General features: G+C 40.5%; 4 protein-coding genes across 4 annotated transcripts; all 4 read left to right on the forward strand.

Annotated features, from left to right (window-relative positions):
* The first annotated feature begins 1,226 nt into the window (after positions 1-1,226).
* LOC113651758 (trace amine-associated receptor 4-like) lies at positions 1,227-2,258 on the forward strand. Its single transcript, XM_027160606.1, has one exon. The coding sequence runs from the start codon at positions 1,227-1,229 to the stop codon at positions 2,256-2,258; it is 1,032 nt and encodes a 343-aa protein (XP_027016407.1).
* A 7,801-nt stretch (positions 2,259-10,059) lies between these two features.
* Positions 10,060-11,303, forward strand: LOC113651771 (trace amine-associated receptor 4-like). Its single transcript, XM_027160619.2, has one exon. The coding sequence runs from the start codon at positions 10,060-10,062 to the stop codon at positions 11,092-11,094; it is 1,035 nt and encodes a 344-aa protein (XP_027016420.1). The 3' UTR covers positions 11,095-11,303.
* A 6,436-nt stretch (positions 11,304-17,739) lies between these two features.
* On the forward strand, positions 17,740-18,708 carry LOC113651722 (trace amine-associated receptor 13c-like). The gene has a single exon (XM_027160568.1). The coding sequence runs from the start codon at positions 17,740-17,742 to the stop codon at positions 18,706-18,708; it is 969 nt and encodes a 322-aa protein (XP_027016369.1).
* A 2,112-nt stretch (positions 18,709-20,820) lies between these two features.
* LOC113651720 (trace amine-associated receptor 13c-like) lies at positions 20,821-21,789 on the forward strand. Its single transcript, XM_027160567.2, has one exon. It carries the CDS (start codon positions 20,821-20,823, stop codon positions 21,787-21,789), a length of 969 nt encoding a protein of 322 aa, XP_027016368.2.
* Positions 21,790-22,070: the final 281 nt, after the last annotated feature.

Below are 22,070 nucleotides of genomic sequence, written 5' to 3' on the forward strand. Positions count from 1 at the left end.
GCCTTTCTGCTCGGCTGTGGACATCGCTCAGCCATCTCGGGTGGTGCCGCTGTGTGCCTTGCTCCCCCACCTGCCTTGCTATTGTTAAGTCTATTTAACTGTGCGGCGTTGCAGATGGCAACCCATACCCTCGTCCTTTGTCCAGTTTAGTTTTCGTTGTTGCTTATGTATTATGTATTATTATTTATTAAATCCTATTTATTTGAAGCTATCCTGTATCTGGGTCTGTGTTCCTCCTCCCAGTTAGAAATCTACAGGATAAAGGTCAACAATCTAATATTGTTGAGGAAAAATACCCAGCTCCTATATTGGCTCAGGTGGACATTTCAGGAGGACAGAATAAATATTTCATGTAGAACATGTGCCAAGTTTTATCCTCCTCAGCATAGCTGCTTCTGAATGAATTATGAAATGAAATATTCTTCTTTTAAATTCAAGAATTTCATGTTTGTTACAATATAAGCTACATGTTCTATACAGTAAGCCTTCTATACAACACGTTCAAAATCAGTTGCATTACATATAGCCACAATTTCTGAGCTCACTTCTACTGTTATTTAAGCATACTACTCAGACCACTGTTTTGATACACACACACACACACACACACACACACACACACACACACACACACACACACACACACATATATATATATATATATATATATATATAAAAAATATATATATATATATATATATATATATATATATAAAATTTTCATTATTAACTCAACATTCATTATATATGTATCTGTGTCAGTACCAAGGTGTTGGTGAGGTTACTATATTGAATCTAGTTTTGTTTTTTCTACATGTTATAACTGTGTAATGCAATGCAACAATGAAATTTACTTAAATCCTAATTAGCAGAAAGTACAAAGCAGGCAATATTAGGAAACACAAGAATGCTGGTAATAACAATAGTGTTGCTAGCTAATTACAAACAAACCTTCACCAATGACAACAGGGCCTTCATGTAAATTTCATGATGTCATATTGAAGCACTTCTACTGGTTGTCTCTTAAACACCAAAATATATAAAATTAGCATGAAGCAGTCACTTGTTCTTTGTGGGCAGGCAATCTAGTAGAAATTAATGTGATTTATTAGACAGAGCAGATTTAAAGTGGTTTATTGGTATTTGTAATATACTGTATTTATTTATTGTCATTTATATAATTGAACAGAATTTTACTTGTAAAACACATTTGTGAATTTGTTTGGATGGACACACTATTCATGAATAACACTGATATGGAGGTTTTGCTGCTCTGCTTCCCACACCAGCCTGACTCCTGCTTTAAAACAACACGTTTCTTTATTATTAGAGTGGCCATGTATTTTTTAACACTAACTGCTATCCTTATGACTGTTTTTGGGAATCTGTTGGTCATTATCACAATTTCACATTTTAAACAGCTGCATTCGCCGACTAACTTCATCATCCTATCCTTGGCTTTCGTGGACTTCTTGTTGGGCTTTCTGGTCATGCCTTTCAGTATGGTGCGATGGGTGGAAGGCTGCTGGTTCCTGGGAGATCTGTTTTGTCAAATCCATTCCAGTTTAGACATGACACTAAGTATTGCCTCCATTCTGCACCTGTGTTTGGTTTCTGTGGACAGGTACATGGCCATTACTGACCCCCTGGGTTATAAGATGAAGGTGACAAATGAAAAAACTTTAGTGTGTATTGCTGTTGTTTGGATATTTTCTTGCATTTTCAGCTTTGGAATTGTGTTCTCCAAAATTAACATTGCTGGTTTGGATGAGCAAATGCTAAAGATGTGTACTGGAAACTGTGTTTTAATTTTTAACCAGGAATGGGGTATTATCGCTCCACTTCTTAACTTTTATATTCCCGGAGCTATAATGACCTGCTTGTACCTTAAAATTTTTCATGTTGCAAGAAAACAAGCAAAATTAATTTCTGATAGAACTGCTGTGCTCACATCTAGTGAGACAAAAAAACAAGTATCAGAACAGAGGGAGAGAAAAGCAGCTAAAACTCTGGGCATCGTCATGGGTGTTTTCCTTTTGTGCTGGCTACCTTTTTTTCTCACTACTGTCATTGATCCATTTCTCAACTTTTCAACCCCTCTCGATGTTTTTGATGCACTGGTCTGGTTTGGTTACTTTAATTCCATGTTTAACCCTCTGATCTATGGATTTTTCTATCCACGTTTTCAAAAGGCATTTAAGATCATTATCATAAGATACCTTCTCTGTTTGAAAAGCTCAAACTTAGTGCTTCAGTGATTCTACTTTGCAAAATTGTTATTTGCATAAAATGATACCGATAACCTGGATTTTAAATTGAACTTTATTAATATTAATAATTCAAACCAGTTTGATACCGTTTTTAAATTTCATGCACATATTATAAAAAATAATTTGTGTATGCTTTCATGAGCAGATTTAAAACATTTAATGAAGCACTGTAAGTAGTATTCAAGCAGATGAAGTTAACAAAAAAAAAACAGAAATGGCATGATCAAAATGGAAAATTTATAAATTAGAGTGCTGACAACCGAAATAAATATGTGTAGTGGGATGTTTCTCCAAACATTTAAAAAAATATGATTGTTCCATTTGCATAAATACATAAGGAGACTTTGTAAATCATTGATATTCGACTGGTGTTCTAAGTGTAAAAAGGCGTTTATTCGTTATTATGCTATTCAAACTTTTGTATCTTTAATTATTTAACAGTGTAAAAATCTATTCCTCAAAATCAAAAGGAAAAAAATAACTACATTTTAGCCTGATTGTAATTATCTGATAATCTTCCCTTCTAAATAATTTCTGCCATTAAAGCCATTTCTGTGCTACAGTATTATATTATTCTTAAAATATTAAATCATTATTAAATCGTAATGATAATGTAAATTGTAATTGTTTACATTTCAGCCAAAGTAACACTAAAAGAGCTGACATATTCCTTTACACAGTAACAGGAAAGTAAAGCATTAAAAATAGATCCTTTTTTAAATTATATAACATTTTGTATAACTTATCTACTTGAGTAAGATAGTAAATACACATTAGTCATAGTAAAAAAATAATTTTACTCAGAACTGTTTGTACCTGTTTTCTTTTTAACTATTTTAAAATCTTAGGGTTAAAGGATACCTGAAGTTCTGAATCCATCTGTATTAGAAGAAAACAGCACTGTTTTTCCGATTCAAACATCTCTTGTTTGAAAGCTTCTTACCACTTAGCAACTGAAATGGTGCTATAAATTTTTCCTACTGCTCACAATAACTATTAATGCCCTAGGTTATTCTGTGGTCATCATCTCCACTTTATTTTTAAAACTAGATATATAGCAGATTGTCTCCTGTTTTCAAAAGTAAATGTGGAAAATTTAGATGAATACATTGCATCTAAATAATGCCTGGGCTATTGCAACATTTTGCTCTATGCACTATGGTTAGTTTTGGAAACATTTTTATATTTTCAATTCAATTCAATTCAATTCGTTACAATCCTTCACGCTCTCTGAGATCACAAAACTCAGGGCTTTTGGTAGTTCCCAGAATATCTAAGTCTACTAAAGGTGGTAGAGCATTTTCTTATTTAGCTCCCAAACTTTGGAATAGTCTTCCTGATAGTGTTCGGGGCTCAGACACACTTTCCCAGTTTAAATGTAGATTAAAAACTCATCTCTTCAGTCAGGCGTACACATAATACATCCCATAATATCATGCACCAGTACATCAGACCAGCACATTTTTATGAACGGCAGATATGTTAATCCCTTTCCACTACCCATCCCGAGGCATCCAGACACTATACCAGCTCCCATCGTCCTCTGTGGGACGAAGCCTTTGGACATCCACTGAGCCGAGGCCGACTCTAAGAATCCTGAGGACGAATCTCCAGTTAGACTCTGTGGTACTCAGAAGATCAGAAGTCCTTAAACCTCACACCAATACACCATTTGTTTGACTGTATATTACAATCACACCCCAGTGTCACCCATATGAGGATGAGTTCCCCCTTGAGTCCGGTTCCTCTCAAGGTTTCTTCCTTTACCAATTTAAGGGAGTTTTTCCTTGCCACTGCTGCCTGAGTCATCTCAGACTTGCTCATAGGGGAATAAATACATACACACTGTGAACTATATACATCTAATAATAATCTAGAATTTTTATTCTGTTAATTCTTATTTCTTTTATTATTCGTTATTTCCTTTATCATTAATTATGTCTACCTTCTGCTTTATGTTTATGTTCTGTAAAGCTGCTTGAGACAATGTCTATTGTAAAAAGCGCTATACAAATAAACTTGAATTGAATTGAAAAACTTGAATTTTATATTTAACAAATATATTTACATTTACTGGATTTGACAGACTGGATTTATATTTTTTTATGGTAAAATATTTCTTATTCCAAAAAAATCATACAAGAAAATTTGATGGTGAAAAGCAGGGAAAAAATGTAATGTAAGTTATGCTGGATACTACTTTACATTAATTCAAATTCATGTTGCACATACAATCATATACGTTATATCATGAAATAAGATGCTTTTTTGACTGTCCAGGGGTCTCATTTATAAAGCGTCTGTATGCAAAAACGGGACTGGAAACGTACATACGCCAGTTTTCACCAAAGGTTGTGATCTATAAAAAACAAACTTGACGAGAAAATGTGCACACCTTTAAGCAAACTTTGAGATGTGCGTACGCACATTCTGGAGACAAAGGGAATTGGTGACACAGATGGTGAGGTCGTGAACTGAAGTTAGATTGTAGAAAATTCATGTGAGAAGAACGATTATAAGAATTAATGACATTTAATTTTCACTCCATTTCATACGTTATATCCACATTATCATGAAGATTAAATCCAACAGTGTTATTTGTGCCGATTGTTTTAGGCTATATACATCTAGTAAAATCCAAACGTAATTCAAAATGTATTCAAAATAAAATAATAATAATAATAATAATAATAATAATAATAATAATAATAATAATAATAATCAGTGCTACTACGTCCAGGGTGTATCCTGCCTTGATGCCCAATGACGCCTGAGGATAGGCACAGGCTCCCCGTGACCCGAGTAGTTCGGATAAGCGGTAGAAGATGAATGAATGAATGAATAATCAGCGCTGCCTCACAGTCACATTGTCCACAATGGGAGTGCAGGAAGAGATGGCGCGACTACATGTCATACAGAATAGCATGAAATACCCTTTTATTAGAGAACTGCAGAAAACAGTGTAAAAACAAAATATTTTCCTTAATGTACATATATCATAAAATGTCAAAGTCTGCAAATGCAGTCATGAAGCACAATCGCTACTCATCATCGGTCCTAACTATTATGGTGTTCATTACAAAACCGTCATGAAGAAGTATGTGTTCACTATAACGTTTTCGTCTTAAATTTTCGCCCACAAATTAATTCTGTGATTTTGTCAAGGTGTTAACGATCAGTCTAATTGCTAGAAACATATAAATCCACCGATGACCAGGGTATGTAATGCTTCATGATGGCACTGCTGGCACTGTTGGAGGATTACGCCAATGGGAGAATAAGGAGAGAATGAGTTTTCAGGGACCACTCTCGTGCCCGCGCAGTGATTTGCATTGACTATTTATGGTTAAAAAGGCGTGTACAGGGCGGGATTTGAGCCTGGTTCACGTATGCACATCTGCGGGTGATCTGTGATTTATAAAGGGAACATTGCTTACAGGTGTGCGTACGCACGGTTTTATAAATCGAATTTTTTTTTGGCGTACGCCATTTTTGGCTTTTGGGCGTACGTAAACTTTTAGTAGGGATGCTACGCACAGTTTTATAAATAAAGACCCCAGGTATAAAACAAATGGAGATCAAATAAAATCTGAATTCAAAACAGTGACAAAATAGAATTGGTAAAATAAGAGAAATAAGAACAAAAATAAGAAAAAAACAAATATAGAATATTAAGGAAATAAAGTGCAATCTTTTGTATTATAAAGAGGGAAGCTGCATGTAATGCAGGAAGGAGTGGAAACTCATCAGCCACTGTTCATCAGTGAGGAACTCACATGGACACTCAACACCACCCAGCCGTTTAAAAAAGGCACAACAGCTCGGCTGTGGATGTCCATCGGCCCTTTAGCTTGGCTGTGGACGTTATGCGGCCCTTTAGCTCGGCTGTGGTCGCCACTGGGCCCTTCAGCTTGGCTCTGGACGTTGGTCGGCCCTTCAGCCTTGTTCCCCCCCCTTGGATCTCGCCGGGATCGTGGCCCCCTTGGATATGGGTTGATATGGGATTGGCACGTCGGGAGCCCCACCTCGAGGAGGAAGGTACTGTCAGGATCCAGTCCAGACTTTGGCCACGTGCTTCTGTTTATGTTCTGTGTGTTCTGTGTCTCTGTCCCGTTTTGCTGCGACAGAACCGCTCCCACTCCTGTTGATGACGCGTCCACCTCCACCAAGAACGGCCTATCTCGGTCTGGATGGGTTAGAACTGGTGCTTCGCAGAAAACATGTTTTAGCGTATTAAAGGCTTTTTCCATTTCTGATGTCCATTCAAGTAGTTTTGGCTTACATTTCAGTGCCGATGTAAGGGGAGCTACGATGCTGCTGAAGTTTTAAATGAAACAACGGTAGAAATTGGCAAACCCCAAGAATTTCTGAAGGTCCTTGATTGTTGAGGGGACCGGCCAGTTCTTAATGGTGTTCACCTTCCCCTCCTTCATGCTGACACCTTTTGCTGAGACATGATATCCTAGGAATTGTATTTCAGATTGGGTCTTCCCAGGATCACCTCGGCCGTTGGGTTCTCCAGGACCAGAAGTTTGATCTTCTCCTGATGGAGGCACGCCACAGTCAGCGTGATTTCACCTGTGCAGTGGTTGACGGAGGACCGATTGATTGGTTTGCCAGTCACTGTGTGGACTTTGAGTTTCCAGGGTATCCATTCCCGAATCCGAATGTTCAGTCGGATGCAGAGCTGGGCGGAAACGAAGTTCCCGGCTGATCCCGAGTCGAGCAAGGCAGACACTGTAATGGATAGGTGGATACTAGATCACTGAAAAGTGGAAAGTGGAGTGGTAATGTGGAGTTCAGGTTGAACTGTACTCACCAAGACTCTCGGAGAACGAATGGGACAGTCGCCAATGGAATGTCCCTTGCCTGCACAGTACAAGCAGAGACCATGGGTCAGCCGTTGATGACGTTCTGCTAGCGAGATCCTGGTGGAGTCGAGCTGCATGGGTTCGGGCCCGGGAGGAGGCGGTTCGAGCAGGTGAGTCTGGGGAAGAATTTTTGAGGTGCATGATAGCATACGACTTTCCGTTCGAATGGCATGTTGGATGAAATTCTCCACCCCCATAGTGTCATCGAAAGCTGATAACTGGAGACGAAGCTCTGGTTTTAAGCCATTCCGGTAAGTTGTTATAAGCGCTCGCTCATCCCTACCACTAGCGGCCGCTAGCGTGCGGAACCGCAGAGAGTAGTCGGCTGCCGAAGATCTTCCCTGCTCAATATGATAAAGTTTATCACACACGGTTGTATCTCCAGCAGGAATACCAAATACCTCTTGGAAGTAGTCGGTGAACTCTTTGATGGAATACAAGAAAGGTCCGTCCTGGTGCCAGATAGACTCGGCCCACCGCTTTTCCGGTGAGTAATGAGATGATGGAGATCTTACTGCGATCTGTGGGAAAACGAGATGGTTGCATTTCAAAAATCAATGAACACTGGAGGAGAAATCCCATACATTCTTCCGCGGTGCCTGAGTAGGGTGCGGGGTTGGCCATGGGAACCGTGACAATGGTTACACTGTTCGTCGCGGGGATCTGGGAGTGTGACGGGTGTCCCGGTGTTTGTAGCAACTCCTGTCTCAACATATCGACCAGTCCTTGGTAGGCGTCCGAGTTCTGGGAGGTAATCAATTTTTATGGTCCGGTCTTCTGTAACATACAGAAGACAACAGAAACGGGGATACGGCAAAATAACAAAAAAGTTTAAAAAAATAATAAAAAAGTTTTATTGAACTTGGGTAGTGAAATGAGGTGAATGATGGCGAGAAGTGCAGATGTCGCTCCCACACACACACACACACACGGGATCACTGGATACAGAACCACACGGATTAACGTCTCGGAGGGCGATGAACTTGGATGACTACTGCGTAGAGAAATATAAAGATTCTGGTTAGTAGACACAGCATACAATAGCAGCTAGCGTGTACGAGACCGGACAATGTGTGTGTGTGTGAGTGTCTTTTATATGTAGTGGTAATGATGGGTGCCAGGTGACGGTGATCAGTACTCAGGTGATGTGGACCTGGTTTGCTGAGTGAGGAGAGAACCTGGCGATTCCCTGACACTATTCTAATCTGATATAATTTCCTATTAAAACCTATACATAATTCAAACTGCTAACATTAACTAAACTAATCTGACAGGATTTCCTATGAATACTTATACATAATTCACACTGCTACCGCTAGCCATACAAAGCTAATCTGACGGGATTTCCCATGAATACCTATACAAAATTCACACTGCTAACACTAGCTAGACTAATCTGACAGAATTTCCTATTAATACCTATAAATATTTCACACTGCTAACGGTAGCTAAATTAATCTGAAATGATTTCTTACAGGATTTCCTATTAATACCTATACATAATTCACACAGCTAACACAAGCTAAACTAATCTGACATGATTTCCTATTAATAGCTATACATATTCCACACTGCTAACACTAGCTAAACTAATCTGACAGGATTTCCTTTCAATACCTATATATATATTTCACACTGCTAATACTAGACATACTAAACTAATCTGACAGGATTTCCTATTAATACTTATACGTGATTCACACTGCTAACACTAGCTAGACTAATCTGACAGAATGTCCTATTAATACCTATAAATATTTCACACTGCTAACAGTAGCTAAACTAATCTGACAGGATTTCTGATCAATACCTATACATATTTCACACTGCTAACACTAGCCATACTAAGCGTAATTCACACTGCTAACACTTGTTAAACTAATCTGACAGGATTAGATATTTGTAGCCTTCACTGCTAACACTGGCCCGTTAGCCCAAACTTGCTAATTCGACATAAGAAAATCTTACCTCATCAAGATAACCGACTCTGAGCAGCAAGAATGTCCGACTTTCACCAACACGAAAATAAAAATAAATAAGTGAGATGATTAAATACATTTACACTCAGGATCGTGCGTGAAAATACCACACACGGAAAAAATTTGTCTCAGCGCGCTCAGATGCAGAAATGTTTTCTGATTTCAGTGCCTGTAGTGATTGAAAAAAGAAAATACTGATGAAAATAATAATAACGTGTTAGTGAACAATAATAGATTTTTCGATGTCTAGCACTGATAGATAGATCCATGGGTGATTGCTTTACCTTTGGGGTTTTCAGGGGGAGCGGGGGGGTCAATCAAAGGACAAACTTTAAACAGGTGAGACTTTCTCAAGCAACACAAGGAAGACAACACATGATAGGACATAAGGTGAAAACGAAACATGAATCAAAACAAAGCACTTAAACACTTAACAGCATGAAAGTTATCACCATAACTGGCTGCACATGTATGCTGAGTGAAATATGAGACAAAGCCACCGAACACCGGTCCAGTCACACATTTAATCAAAATGTCCAGCCACTACCTAAGGTATCGAAGCAGACAACATCCTTCATGTTGGCTTACTTCAGAAAACCTGGGAGGCAGGTGTGGGACATATTACATATGTACATATACATATACATATTTTGTTGCTAGCTAGAACTGCTGCCAATTACAAACAAACCTTCACTAATAACAACAAAGCCTTCATGCAAATATCATGATGTCATACTGAAGCATTTCAATTGGCTGTTTTTTAAACACCAAAATATATAAGTTTAAAGCAGTCTCTGTTCTTTGTGGGCATGCAAAGGATATCTGCAAGATACAGATTTAAAGTGGTTTGCTATTTCTACTGTATTTATTTACAAATTATTGACATTTATATAATTTGGTAGATTTTTATTTGTAAAGGACATTTGTGAATTTTTTTGGATGGACACACTATTCATGAATAACACTGATGTGGAGGTTTTGCTGCTCTGCTTCCCACACCAACCGGACTCCTGCTTTAAAAGGACACGTTTCTTTATCATTAGAATGGCCATGTATTTATTAACACTAATTGCTATCCTTATGACTGTTTTTGGGAATCTGTTGGTCATTATCACAATTTCACATTTTAAATATCTCCATTCGCCGACTAACTTCATCATCCTATCCTTAGCCTACGTGGACTTTATGATGGGCTTTCTGGTCATGCCTTTCAGTATGGTGCGATGGGTGGAAGGCTGCTGGTTCCTGGGAGATCTGTTTTGTCAAATCCATTCCAGTTTAGACATGACACTAAGTATTGCCTCTATTCTGCACCTGTGTTTGGTTTCTGTGGACAGGTACATGGCCATTACTGACCCCCTGGGTTATAAGATGAAGGTGACAAATGGAAATGCTTTAGTGTGTATTGCTGTTGTTTGGATATTTTCTTGTATGTATAGCTTTGGAATTGTGTTTTCCAAAATTAACATTGCTGGTCTGGATGAGCAAATGCTAAACATGTGTTCTGGAAACTGTGTTCTGACTTTTAATCAAGAATGGGGTATTATCGCTCCACTTCTTAACTTTTATATTCCTGGAGCTATAATGACCTGCTTGTACCTTAAAATTTTTCATGTTGCGAGAAAACAGGTGAGATTAATTTCTGACAGGACTTTTGCACATAAATCTGCTGAGACAAAAAAACAAGTATCAGAGCAGCGGGAGAGGAAAGCAGCTAAAACTCTGGGCATCGTCATGGGTGTTTTCCTTTTGTGCTGGCTACCTTTTTTTCTTGCCACTGTTATTGATCCATTTCTCAACTTTTCAACCCCTCTCGATGTTTTCGATATGCTGGATTGGTTTGGTTACAGTAATTCCATGTTTAACCCTCTGATCTATGGATTTTTCTATCCATGCTTTAAAAAAGCATTTAAGATCATTATTGTAAGATACCTTTTCTGCTTGAAAAGCTCAAACAACTTGGTGCTTCAGTGATTCTACTTGGCAAAATTGTTATTCGCATAAAACGTTATTTTGATATTTATAAAAAGGATAATGTTTTGGTTTGTTTTCATAATTATAATTCACATTGTTTTGAATTTCACAAAGATGATATGAACAAATAATTTCTAGGGGTCTCAGGGGCAGGTGTAAACATTTACAGGAAACAATGTAAATAGTATTCAAGCAGAGGAAGTGAAATTAAAAAAGCAGAAATGGCATGATTAAAATAGATCCTTTACAAAGTAGAGTGCTAAAAACTGAAGTAAATGTGTGCTGTGTCTATTTCATCGAATAGGCATGAGCACAGATACAAAATGGACCGTTGTGAAATATCTTTTTTATTACAGTGATGTCATGACAGAAAGAGTACACAGTGATTAGTTCAAAGCTATTTTAATATTTTTGTTGTAATGCTATTCAGATAATGATATTGCACCAAACTTTGATATTTGGTGAAAATCTGGGGAAATAAATTCAGCATAATCATTATTAACTTCTAATTTGCAAGTCTGAAACACAAAATATTATAGCAGATCCCCTTCTAAATAATGAAATTATGAAACTGTTGCAGTACTATTACATGGTTATATTGTTTTGGTATATTTTAGTGCAGAACATTTCATTAATTATGAAAGGCTGGTATCCTTTATAAAGTATACTGTCTAAAATAAGTATATATATATATACATATATATATACACACACACACACACAGACACACACACACACGCACAGTAAAGACCAAAAGTTTGGACACACCACCTTTTCAACAGAACAGTGACCCCAAACACACCTCCAGGCTGTGTAAGGGCTATTTGACAGTGAAGGAGAGTGATGGGGTGCTGCGCCAGATGACCTGCCCTCCACAGACACCGGACCTGAACCCAATTGAGATGGTTTGGGGTGAGCTGGACCGCAGAGTAAAGGCAAAAGTGCCAACAAGTGCTAAGCATCTCTGGGAACTCCTTCAAGACTGTTGGAAGACCATTTCAGGTGACTACCTCTTAAAGCTTATCAAGAGAATGCCAAGAGTGTGCAAAGCAGTAATCAAAGCAAAAGGTGGCTACTTTGAAGAACCTAGAATATGACATATTTTCAGTTGTTTCACACCTGTTGTTATGTACGTATGTAATTCCACATGTGTTAATTCATAGTTTTGATGCCTTCAGTGTGAATCTACAATTTCCATAGTCATGAAAATAAAGAAAACTCTTTGAATGAGAAGGTGTTTCCAAACTTTTGGTCTGTACTGTATATATATATATATATATATATATATCTGCTCTAACACTAAGCCTCCTGACACACGCCATCTCACCCAAAACTTGAGCTTATAGTCTAGTTAAATGTGATCATAATTTTCACCTCAAGCTAACTGGACAGGAATTCTGGAAGAGTGGTTCATAATCTGACAATATTTTCTTTAAGGATTTTTAATCCATCCATCCATCCATCCATCCATCCATCCATCTTCTACCGCTTTATCCGGGGCCAGGTCGCGGGGGCAGCACACTAAGCAGGGATGCCCAGACTTTCCTCTCCCCAGACACTTCCTCCAGCTCTTCCGGGAAAATACCCAGGCGTTCCCAGGCCAGCCAAGAGACATAGTCCCTCCGCGTGTCCTAGGTCTTCCCTCCCGGTTGGACATGCCTGGAACACCTCCCTAGGTCGGCGTCTAGGAGGCATCCGAAACAGATGCCCAAGCGACCTCAACTGACTCCTCTCAATGTGGAGGAGCAGCGACTCTACTCTGAGCTCCTCCCGAGTGACCGAGCTCCTCACCCTATCTCTAAGGGAGCGCCCAGCCACCCTACGGAGGAAACTCATTTCGGCCGCCTGTATCCGGGATCTTGTCGTTTCGGTCATGACCCAAAGCCACGAGGGACACAGTCGAATGCCTTCTCCAAATCCACAAAGCACATGTGGACAGGTTGGGCAAACTCCAATGCACCCTCCAGCAACCTGGTGAGGGTATAGAGATGGTCCAGTGTTCCACGACCGGGACGAAACCTGCATTGTTCCTCCTGAATCCGAGGTTCGACTATCGGCTGAGTTCTCCTCTCCAGGACCCTGGCATAGACTTTTCCGGGGAGGCTGAGGAGTGTGATCCCCTGTAGTTGGAACACACCCTCCGGTCCCCCTTCTTAAACAGAGGGACCACCACCCCAGTCTGCCAGTCCAGAGGCACTGTCCCCAGCCGCCACGCGATGTTGCAGAGTCGTGTCAACCAAGGCAGCCCCACAACATCCAGAGACTTGAGGTACTCGGGGCGGATCTCATCCAACCCCGGTGCCTTGCCACTGAGGAGCTTCTCAACTACCTCAGTGACCTCAGCTTGGGGGATCGATGGGTCCACAACCGAACCCTCGGCCTCTGCTTCCTCAGTGGAAGGCATGTAAGTGGGGATGAGGAGATCCTCGAAGTACTCCGTCCACCGTCCGAGAATGTCACCAGTCGAAGTCAGCAGATTCCCACTACCATTGTAAACAGTGTGTACAGGGCACTGCTTTCCCTTTCTGAGGCGCCGGACGGTTTGCCAGAATTTCTTCGAGGCCAACCGATAGTCCTTCTCCATGGCATCACCGAACTCCTCCCAGACCAGAGTTTTCGCCTCCGCAACCACCCGGGCTGAAGCTCGCTTGGCCCTCCGGTAGCTATCAGCTGCCTCCGGAGTCCCCCGAGCCAACCAGGCTCGATAGGACTACTTCTTCAGCTTGACGGCATCCCTTACTTTCGGGGTCCACCCCTGGGTATGGGGATTGCCGCCACGACAGGCATCGGAGACCTTACGGCCACAGCTCCGAGCAGCCGCATCGACAATGGAGGTGGAGAACATGGTTCACTCAGACTCAATGTCTCCAACCTCCCTAAGGATCTGGTTTAAGCTCTGCCGGAGGTGGGAGTTGAAGATCTTTCTGACCGGAGACTCTGCCAAACGTTCCCAGCAGACCCTCACAGTACGTTTGGGTCTGCCAAGTCTGTCCAACTTCCACCCCTGCCATCAGATCCAACTCACCACCAGGTGGTGATCAGTTGACAGCTCTTCCACTCTCTTTACACAAGTGTCCAAGACATACGGCCGGAGGTCAGATGAAACAACCACAAAGTCGATCATCGACCTCCGACCTAGGGTGTCCTGGTGCCACGTGTACTGATGGACACCCTTATGCTTGAACATGGTGTTCGTTATGGACAAACTGTGACTAGCACAGAAGTTCAAAAACAGAACACCATTTGGGTTCAGGTCGGGGGGGCCGTTCCTCTGAATCACGCCCCTCCAGGCATCACTGATGCTGCCCACGTGAGCATTGAAGTCCCCCAGTAGAACGACGGAGTCCCCAGTCTGAGCACTTTCCAGCACCCCTCCCAGAGACACCAAGAAGGTCGGGTACTCTACACTGCCATTTGGCCCATAAGCACAAATAACAGTGAGAGACCTATCCCCGACATGAAGGCGCAGGGAAACGACCCTCTCATTCACCGGGGTGAACTCCAACACATGGTGACTGAGCTGGGGGGCTATGAGCAAGCCCACACCAGCCCGCCTCCTCTCACCACGGGCAACTCCAGAGTAGTAGAGAGTCCAGCCTCTCTTGAGTTGGGTTCCAGAGCCCAAGCTGTGCGTGGAGGTGAGCCCAACTATCTCTAGTCGGTATCTCTCAGCCTCCTGCACCAGCTCAGGCTCCCCCCCGCCCCAGCAAGGTGACATTCCATGTCCCTAGAGCCAGATTATGTGTCCGGGGATTGTTTCGCAAGGGCCCCGCCTTTGACTGCCACCCAATCCACAATGCACCGACCCCTTACGGTTCCTCCTGCAGGTGGTGGTGGTCCCACGGGAGATTCGGGCTGAGTTTGGTAAAGACCCGGCCACCAGGCACTCGCATGCGAGCCCCAACCCCGGGCCTGGCTCCAGGGTGGGGCCCCGGTTGCGCCATACTGGGCGACGTCACGAACCTTGATATTGAACTCTTCATAAGGGGCTGGATTTTTAATACTTATCCATAAAAACATGCTGAAAATATAATATGCAAATGCTAGCTTAGCTTACCTGACAGGATTTCTAATGAAACATTTTCTCATACTCATTAACACTGACTGCACTGAAAACAAGATGTCTGAGAGGATTCTTAAGGTGCAGCAACATTATGTCCACCACCTTTGTACTGTAGATAGCAAAGATGCTATTGCAAGCTAAACTGACAGAATTTCTCTGTTTTAGTGTTTAACAAACTGTCAGCAGACGTGGGGGTAAAAACAGACCCAAATGCAGGATAGTGTAAAAATAAAACACTCACTCACTCATTTTCTACCGCTTATCCGAACTTCTCGGGTCACGGGGAGCCTGTGCCTATCTCAGGCGTCATCGGGCATCGAGGCAGGATACACCCTGGACGGGGTGCCAACCCATCACAGGGCACACACACACACTCTCATTCACTCACACACTACGGACAATTTTCCAGAGATGCCAATCAACCTACCATGCATGTCTTTGGACCGGGGGAGGAAACCGGAGTACCCGGAGGAAACCCCCGAGGCACGGGGAGAACATGCAAACTCCACACACACAAGGCAGAGGCGGGAATCGAATCCCGACCCTGGAGGTGTGAGGCGAACGTGCTAACCACTAAGCCACCGTGCCCCCGTTAAAAAATAAAACAGATTTATTAAATGAAAACATGAAACAGGGACACAGACTAGGACACACAACACGACAACAAGGCATGGTTAAAAACACGTGACAATAAACACATAAGCAACAGGTGTGCAGAGGCAGGTGCATAAACAGATGCATGTGGCCAAAGTTCGGGCTGAGTCCTGACAGTACCCCCATCGAGGCGTGGCTCCCGACACGCCATTCCGTCTTAATGACAGTCCTGACGAGGTCCAGGAGGGGGGAGTGAGGCACAGGTGAGGCAGGTGGGGGGAGCAAGGCACATGGCTAGGTAGGTGGTGGGGAGCAAGGCTCACGACGAGGCAGGTGGGGGGGAGCAAGGCACACGGCAGAGCAGCCAGAAAGGGCCAAGTGACGTCCACAGCCGAGCAGATAGGCCGAGCGACATCTACAGCCGAGCAGAAGGGCTGAGTGATGTCCACAGCCGAGCAGAAGATCCGAGCCAACCCTGAAAACCACCCTGATGCACCGCGGTCAGACCCATGTCTCGGAAACCAGAAAATGGGACAGGGCAGGAAAGCACCGCCACAGAGCAAAATCAACAAAAATATCAATTGGGCAAAACACGGGCCTGCAACACCCTCCGCAGACAGGTAGTGGGGTGGCGTCCTCGACGGAAAACCAGAAGTGAAGTGATGTCCCCCACAAGACAGGTGCTGGGCGATGTCGCAGGGCACAGAGAAAAAAACCCCCACAAAACTCGGGCTGGTGACATGAACCGCAAACAGGAAGTGATGCGGTGCCCCCCACGGAGAACTGGAACAAATGCAGGCCGATGTCACCAAAACAACAAAATCCATGGCAGAAAAAGTCAGGGAAAAAAAAAATACTCCCACAAAGCCAGTCCAGGCTGACACTATCCTGCTGGGTCTTAAAGTGGGGGAATCCTTCTGTCAGCAACGCGGGGATAAAACAGACCCAAATGCAGCATAGCATAAAATAAACAGATTTAATAACTAAAAAAACATGAAACAGGGACACAGACTAGGACACGGGACATAAGATGACAACAACAAACGAGGATTCCGCGCTGCCATAGGCAACGCGGCACGGTTAAATACATGTGAAAATCAACACATAAGAAACCGGTGTGCAGAGGCGGGCAGGACGAGACAAGGACGGGGAAGACACGTGACACAGAACATAAACAGATGCACGAGGTCAAAGTTTGGGCTGAGTCCTGACACAAACACTGTAGAATTCATTCATTCATTCATTCATTCATTCATTCATTTTCTACCGCTTTATCCAAGCTCTCGGGTCACGGGGAGCCTGTGCCTATCCAAGGCATCAATGGGCATCAAGGCAGGATACACCCTGGATGGAGTGCCAACCCATCACAGGCCTCTGTAGAATTCTTTACCACTTATCTGGGACTAGATGTCTGGCAGTCAGGAGGCTGTTCAATAAAGTACAGTGAATAAAGTATTAAATAAACTTGGTCACTTTGTATTGTTCTGTCCTGGAGACTAATATATATATATATATATATATATATATATATATATATATATATATATATATATATATATATATATAGTGCTCATAATTTTTTGCTATTTTAATCTTCCATTTGCAGTTTATTTAGCTCCTTATTAGAGATGGATGGATCTGTGAGAACCCTCAGTTAAGAAAAGAGCATCTTCTGCAACATGCCACAGTTCTGAATCCTGGAATCTGGAACATGGCTGGAGTGTTACAACCATACTACCTTTCACAAATGAAAAACAATTTGTATTGGGTTTTGCTTATTTCAGATAGTGCTGTCTAACTAGCAGACAAACTTGAGCACTGTGTTCATGGTGAATACTAAACAAAAATAGCACGTTATTCTAAAATTAGACTTCATGGTGATGTAAATCCCTCTATACACGCCTTAGCAACCTTAGATGTATGTGATGGATGGTGAGGATAAATAGAACCTTACATCAATCTGAGACCCAAAACAGGATTTTGAATTCATGGATGATTACACCAAGACTGTCTTTGCTCATTTGGATTACCAGTGTGTCACATTGTGGAACAAAAACTGCTCAAGGAACATCGAATTATTCCATTTGAATTTTAGCAATTTGATTGTATTATTAATTTTTTCGGTGGGTTCTTTGCTTACAGTTAGTGCAAACATGGTAGTAATAGTGTCTATAATTATTAACAAACAGCTTCACACAGCAACTAATTTTGTCATCCTGTCTTTGGCCATATCTGATTTCTTAGTAGGAGGATTAATGATGCCGTTACAGTGTGCTATGTTTGTTGATGTTTGTTTATACCACACAAGAAGTATCTGTCCTGTTTATAACTTTATCAGCACTATATTGGGCAGTGTTTCACTCTACAATGTTGTGCTGATTGCAATAGATCGATATTTTGCCTTGTGCCACCCTTTCGTTTATGTTGCAAAAATGTCCTTGAGAGTGGTGCTGAAGTGTGTGGGTTTTGTATGGTTATTATCCCTTTTTTATAATCTCTCAATAATGTTCATTGGCAGTTCAGAAGAAGGCCAGACAAAAGTGATCTGCTTACAAGCATGTGCTATTCCAGTCAACAACACTTGGGGTCTTACTGACTTTATATTCAGTTTTATTATTCCATGTTTATTGATCGTAATCTTGTATCTTAGGGTTCTTACAGTTGCCCTGAGACATGCAAAAGTTATTTCTGATGCTGCAAAACCTGGAATAAACCGGAGGAAATCAGAGCTCAAAGCCACAAAAACTTTAGGCACTGTTGTGTTTGTGTATTTGCTGTGCTGGATCCCATTGTATGTATTTTTATTAAATATTGAGAATGTTCCAGAATCTAATGTTATCCTAAATTATTTAATGTGGCTGTTTTCCAGTAACAGCTTTATAAACCCTATTATATATGCGATATCATATCCCTGGTTTAAAAAATCATTGCGCTTTTGTGCATTATTTAGAAAATAGTCAACATTGTGTCTGCAGTTGTGTCAATAGTTTCAGTTAAATAATCAATGATAATCAACTAGAAAAAAATATTCACATAAAATATTTTTTTTAAATAGTGGTTTAGTCGTGGCCTCAGCACAAATGTGTTATGAAAAAGAATACATTTGAGAAATTGAAACACCCCTTTCACACTGCTTCCTAGTGTAGCATGCTGGGATCAAAACCTGTGAAATCCTGTAAGCTCTGAGTGCAGCCAGATAATTCTTGTGTTAGCAAAAATTCATTTTGTGACATTTCAGTAAATTTCTATACAAATCCAGTAGAAAAAGTGTTATTACTCAGAGAGTCAGATAAGGAAATGCTTTTGATTCACAAACTCAACATGTGTGTCAGATAATTATGTAGCTATGTTAATGATGCTAATTACTTTTTATAAATAAACAACAGGGCAGTGGAGGCTCTTAACCTTCCTCATAAATCGTAATAGTCAAAGTTTAGCTTGTTTTTAGTGACACAAATTTAATAGCTGGAATGTCCATTGTGCTTTTATTATTCTTATTCCTCTACTGTCCATCATTATGCATTTCACCATTATTCTGTTACTCTATCATCCTAATGCTGTATTCTGTGTTTTACTTTTATCACATAGATCTAAATAACAAATTAAGGCAATGAACTAAATAAACACCCATGCATGTTTTTGTTTGAAGTGATGTCATGCCAATGATAATGCTAATCCTGAATAAAATTGGATGAATTGGGTGAGATAATAGAGTAAAAAATAAAATGTTGAGACCACCCATTTAAATGTTTGAGACGTTGCAATTATATGAAAGATATTAAAACAGATCAGGAATGATAATCCTATATTGACTTTTACAGTCTAATATTCAAACTCAAATCCTGACACTTTTAAAGAAACACTATAAACTTTCAATTGAATACCATCATATAAACCATCATCATGTAAAGTGAGATTTTTGCTGTGGATACTTGTGATAATCGATCTGTTCAGAAACACATTGTGATTTGTGTATTCTAATGTGATGCACTAAAAATGTGTTGGGCTCTAGAATGTGCCCATCCTCATTGGGTCTATGTATCAGAAACACATCGGCACTGTGTTAGTGTGTAAAGTGTCGCAGGGCTGTCAAGTGTCACGCATTGAGAGTGATAGTCACGCATTTGGGTCTTTTGTCACGCTCCTGCCACACATCGTATTTCTCACGCAGAAAAACTGTTTGACTATTTATCATATATGTAATATGGCGCAGCGCCCAAATGTATCAGTCCGCACCGCTGTCTCTATGGAACCGGGCAGGAATCAAGCGTGTCTCAGTTCTTAGTCGAGCCTGACACTTATCAGCCAATCAAAAAAAAAAGACACTACACAATAGCCAATCAGAAAATAGCACTATCTGGGTAAGATTTAATGCAACAATGAACCAGATTCATTAGCGAGGATATTTTCTATGGTCGGTTTGAACAAAACCTCAACACAAAACAGCTTGTCTCTTGGAGATGTCACGCTTGCCTGTCTTCAAAACTTGAGGGCCCTGGTGTTGTGTTTGTGACTCGAGCCTTGTTAATAAATATCACTTTCACATGTGGAGGTCAGGGGACAAATTCCTGGGACGTATAACATTTGTCATAATAAAAATTGCCCAACAATAGTTGCTGTAAAACATTTTTAACGATATGAAAGCATATAGTACTCATAATTTTTTGCTATTTTAATCTTCCATTTACAGTTTATTTAGCTCCTTATGAGAGATGGATGGATCTGTGAGAACCCTCAGTTAAGAAAAGAGCATCTTCTGCAACATGCCAAAGTGCTGAGTGCTGGAATCTGGAAAATGGCTGGAGTGTTACAACCACACTACCGTTCACAAATGAAAAACAATTTTTTGTATTGGGTTTTGCTTACTTCAGATAGTGGTGTCTAACTAGCAGACACACTTGAGCACTGTGATCATGGTGAATACTAAACAAAAATAGCACGTTATTCTAAAATTAGACTTCATGGTGATGTAAATCCCTCTATACACCCCTTAGCAACCTCAGATGTATGATGGTGAGGATAAATAGAACCTTACATCAATCTGAGACACAAAACAGGATTTTGAATTCATGGATGATTACACCAAGACTGTCTTTGCTCATTTGGATTACCAGTGTGTCACATTGTGGAACAAAAACTGCTCATGGAACATTGAATTATTCCATTTGAATCTCAGCAGTGTGATTGTATTATTAATTTTTTCTGTGGGTTCTCTGCTTACCGTTAGTGGAAACATGGTAGTAATAGTGTCTATAATTATTAACAAACAGCTTCACACAGCAACTAATTTTGTCATCCTGTCTTTGGCCATGTCTGATTTCTTAGTAGGAGGATTAATGATGCCATTACAGTGTATTATGTTTGTTGATGTTTGTTTATACCACACAAGAAGTATCTGTCCTGTTTATCACTTTATCAGCACTATATTGGGCAGTGTTTCACTCTACAATGTTGTGCTGATTGCAATAGATCGATATTTTGCCTTGTGCCACCCTTTCGTTTATGTTGCAAAAATGTCCTTGAGAGTGGTGCTGAAGTGTGTGGGTTTTGTATGGTTATTATCCCTTTTTTATAATCTCTCAATAATGTTCATTGGCAGTTCAGAAGAAGGCCAGACAAAAGTGATCTGCTTCCAAGCATGTGCTATTCCAGTCAATAACACTTGGGGTCTTACTGACTTTATATTCAGTTTTATTATTCCATGTTTATTGATCGTAATCTTGTATCTTAGGGTTCTTACAGTTGCCCTGAGACATGCAAAAGTTATTTCTGATGCTGCAAAACCTGGAATAAACCGGAGAAAATCAGAGCTCAAAGCCACAAAAACTTTAGGCACTGTTGTGTTTGTGTATTTGGTGTGCTGGATCCCATTGTATGTATTTTTAGTGAATATTGAGAATGTTCCAGAATCTAATGTTATCATAAATTATTTAATGTGTCTGTTTTACAGTAACAGCTTTATAAACCCTATTATATATGCGATATCATATCCCTGGTTTAAAAAATCATTGCACTTTTGTGCATTATTTAGAAAATAGTCAATATTGTGTGTGCAGTTAAATAATCAATAGTGTGAAATAAACCAGAAAAAAAATATTCAGATAAAAGATTTTTTTTAAATAGTGGTTTAGTTATTATACCACTTATTCTGTTACTCTATCATCATTATGCTGTATTCTGTATTTTAACTTTATCACTAATCAAGATCAAGATCTAAATATCAAATTAAGGCAATGAACTAAATAAACACCCATCCATGTTTTGTTTGAAGTGATGTCATGCCAATGATAATGCTAATCCTGAGTAAAATTGGATGGAT

This window comes from Tachysurus fulvidraco, chromosome 9 (assembly GCF_022655615.1).
Source record: "Tachysurus fulvidraco isolate hzauxx_2018 chromosome 9, HZAU_PFXX_2.0, whole genome shotgun sequence".
NCBI classification, from domain to species: domain Eukaryota; kingdom Metazoa; phylum Chordata; class Actinopteri; order Siluriformes; family Bagridae; genus Tachysurus; species Tachysurus fulvidraco.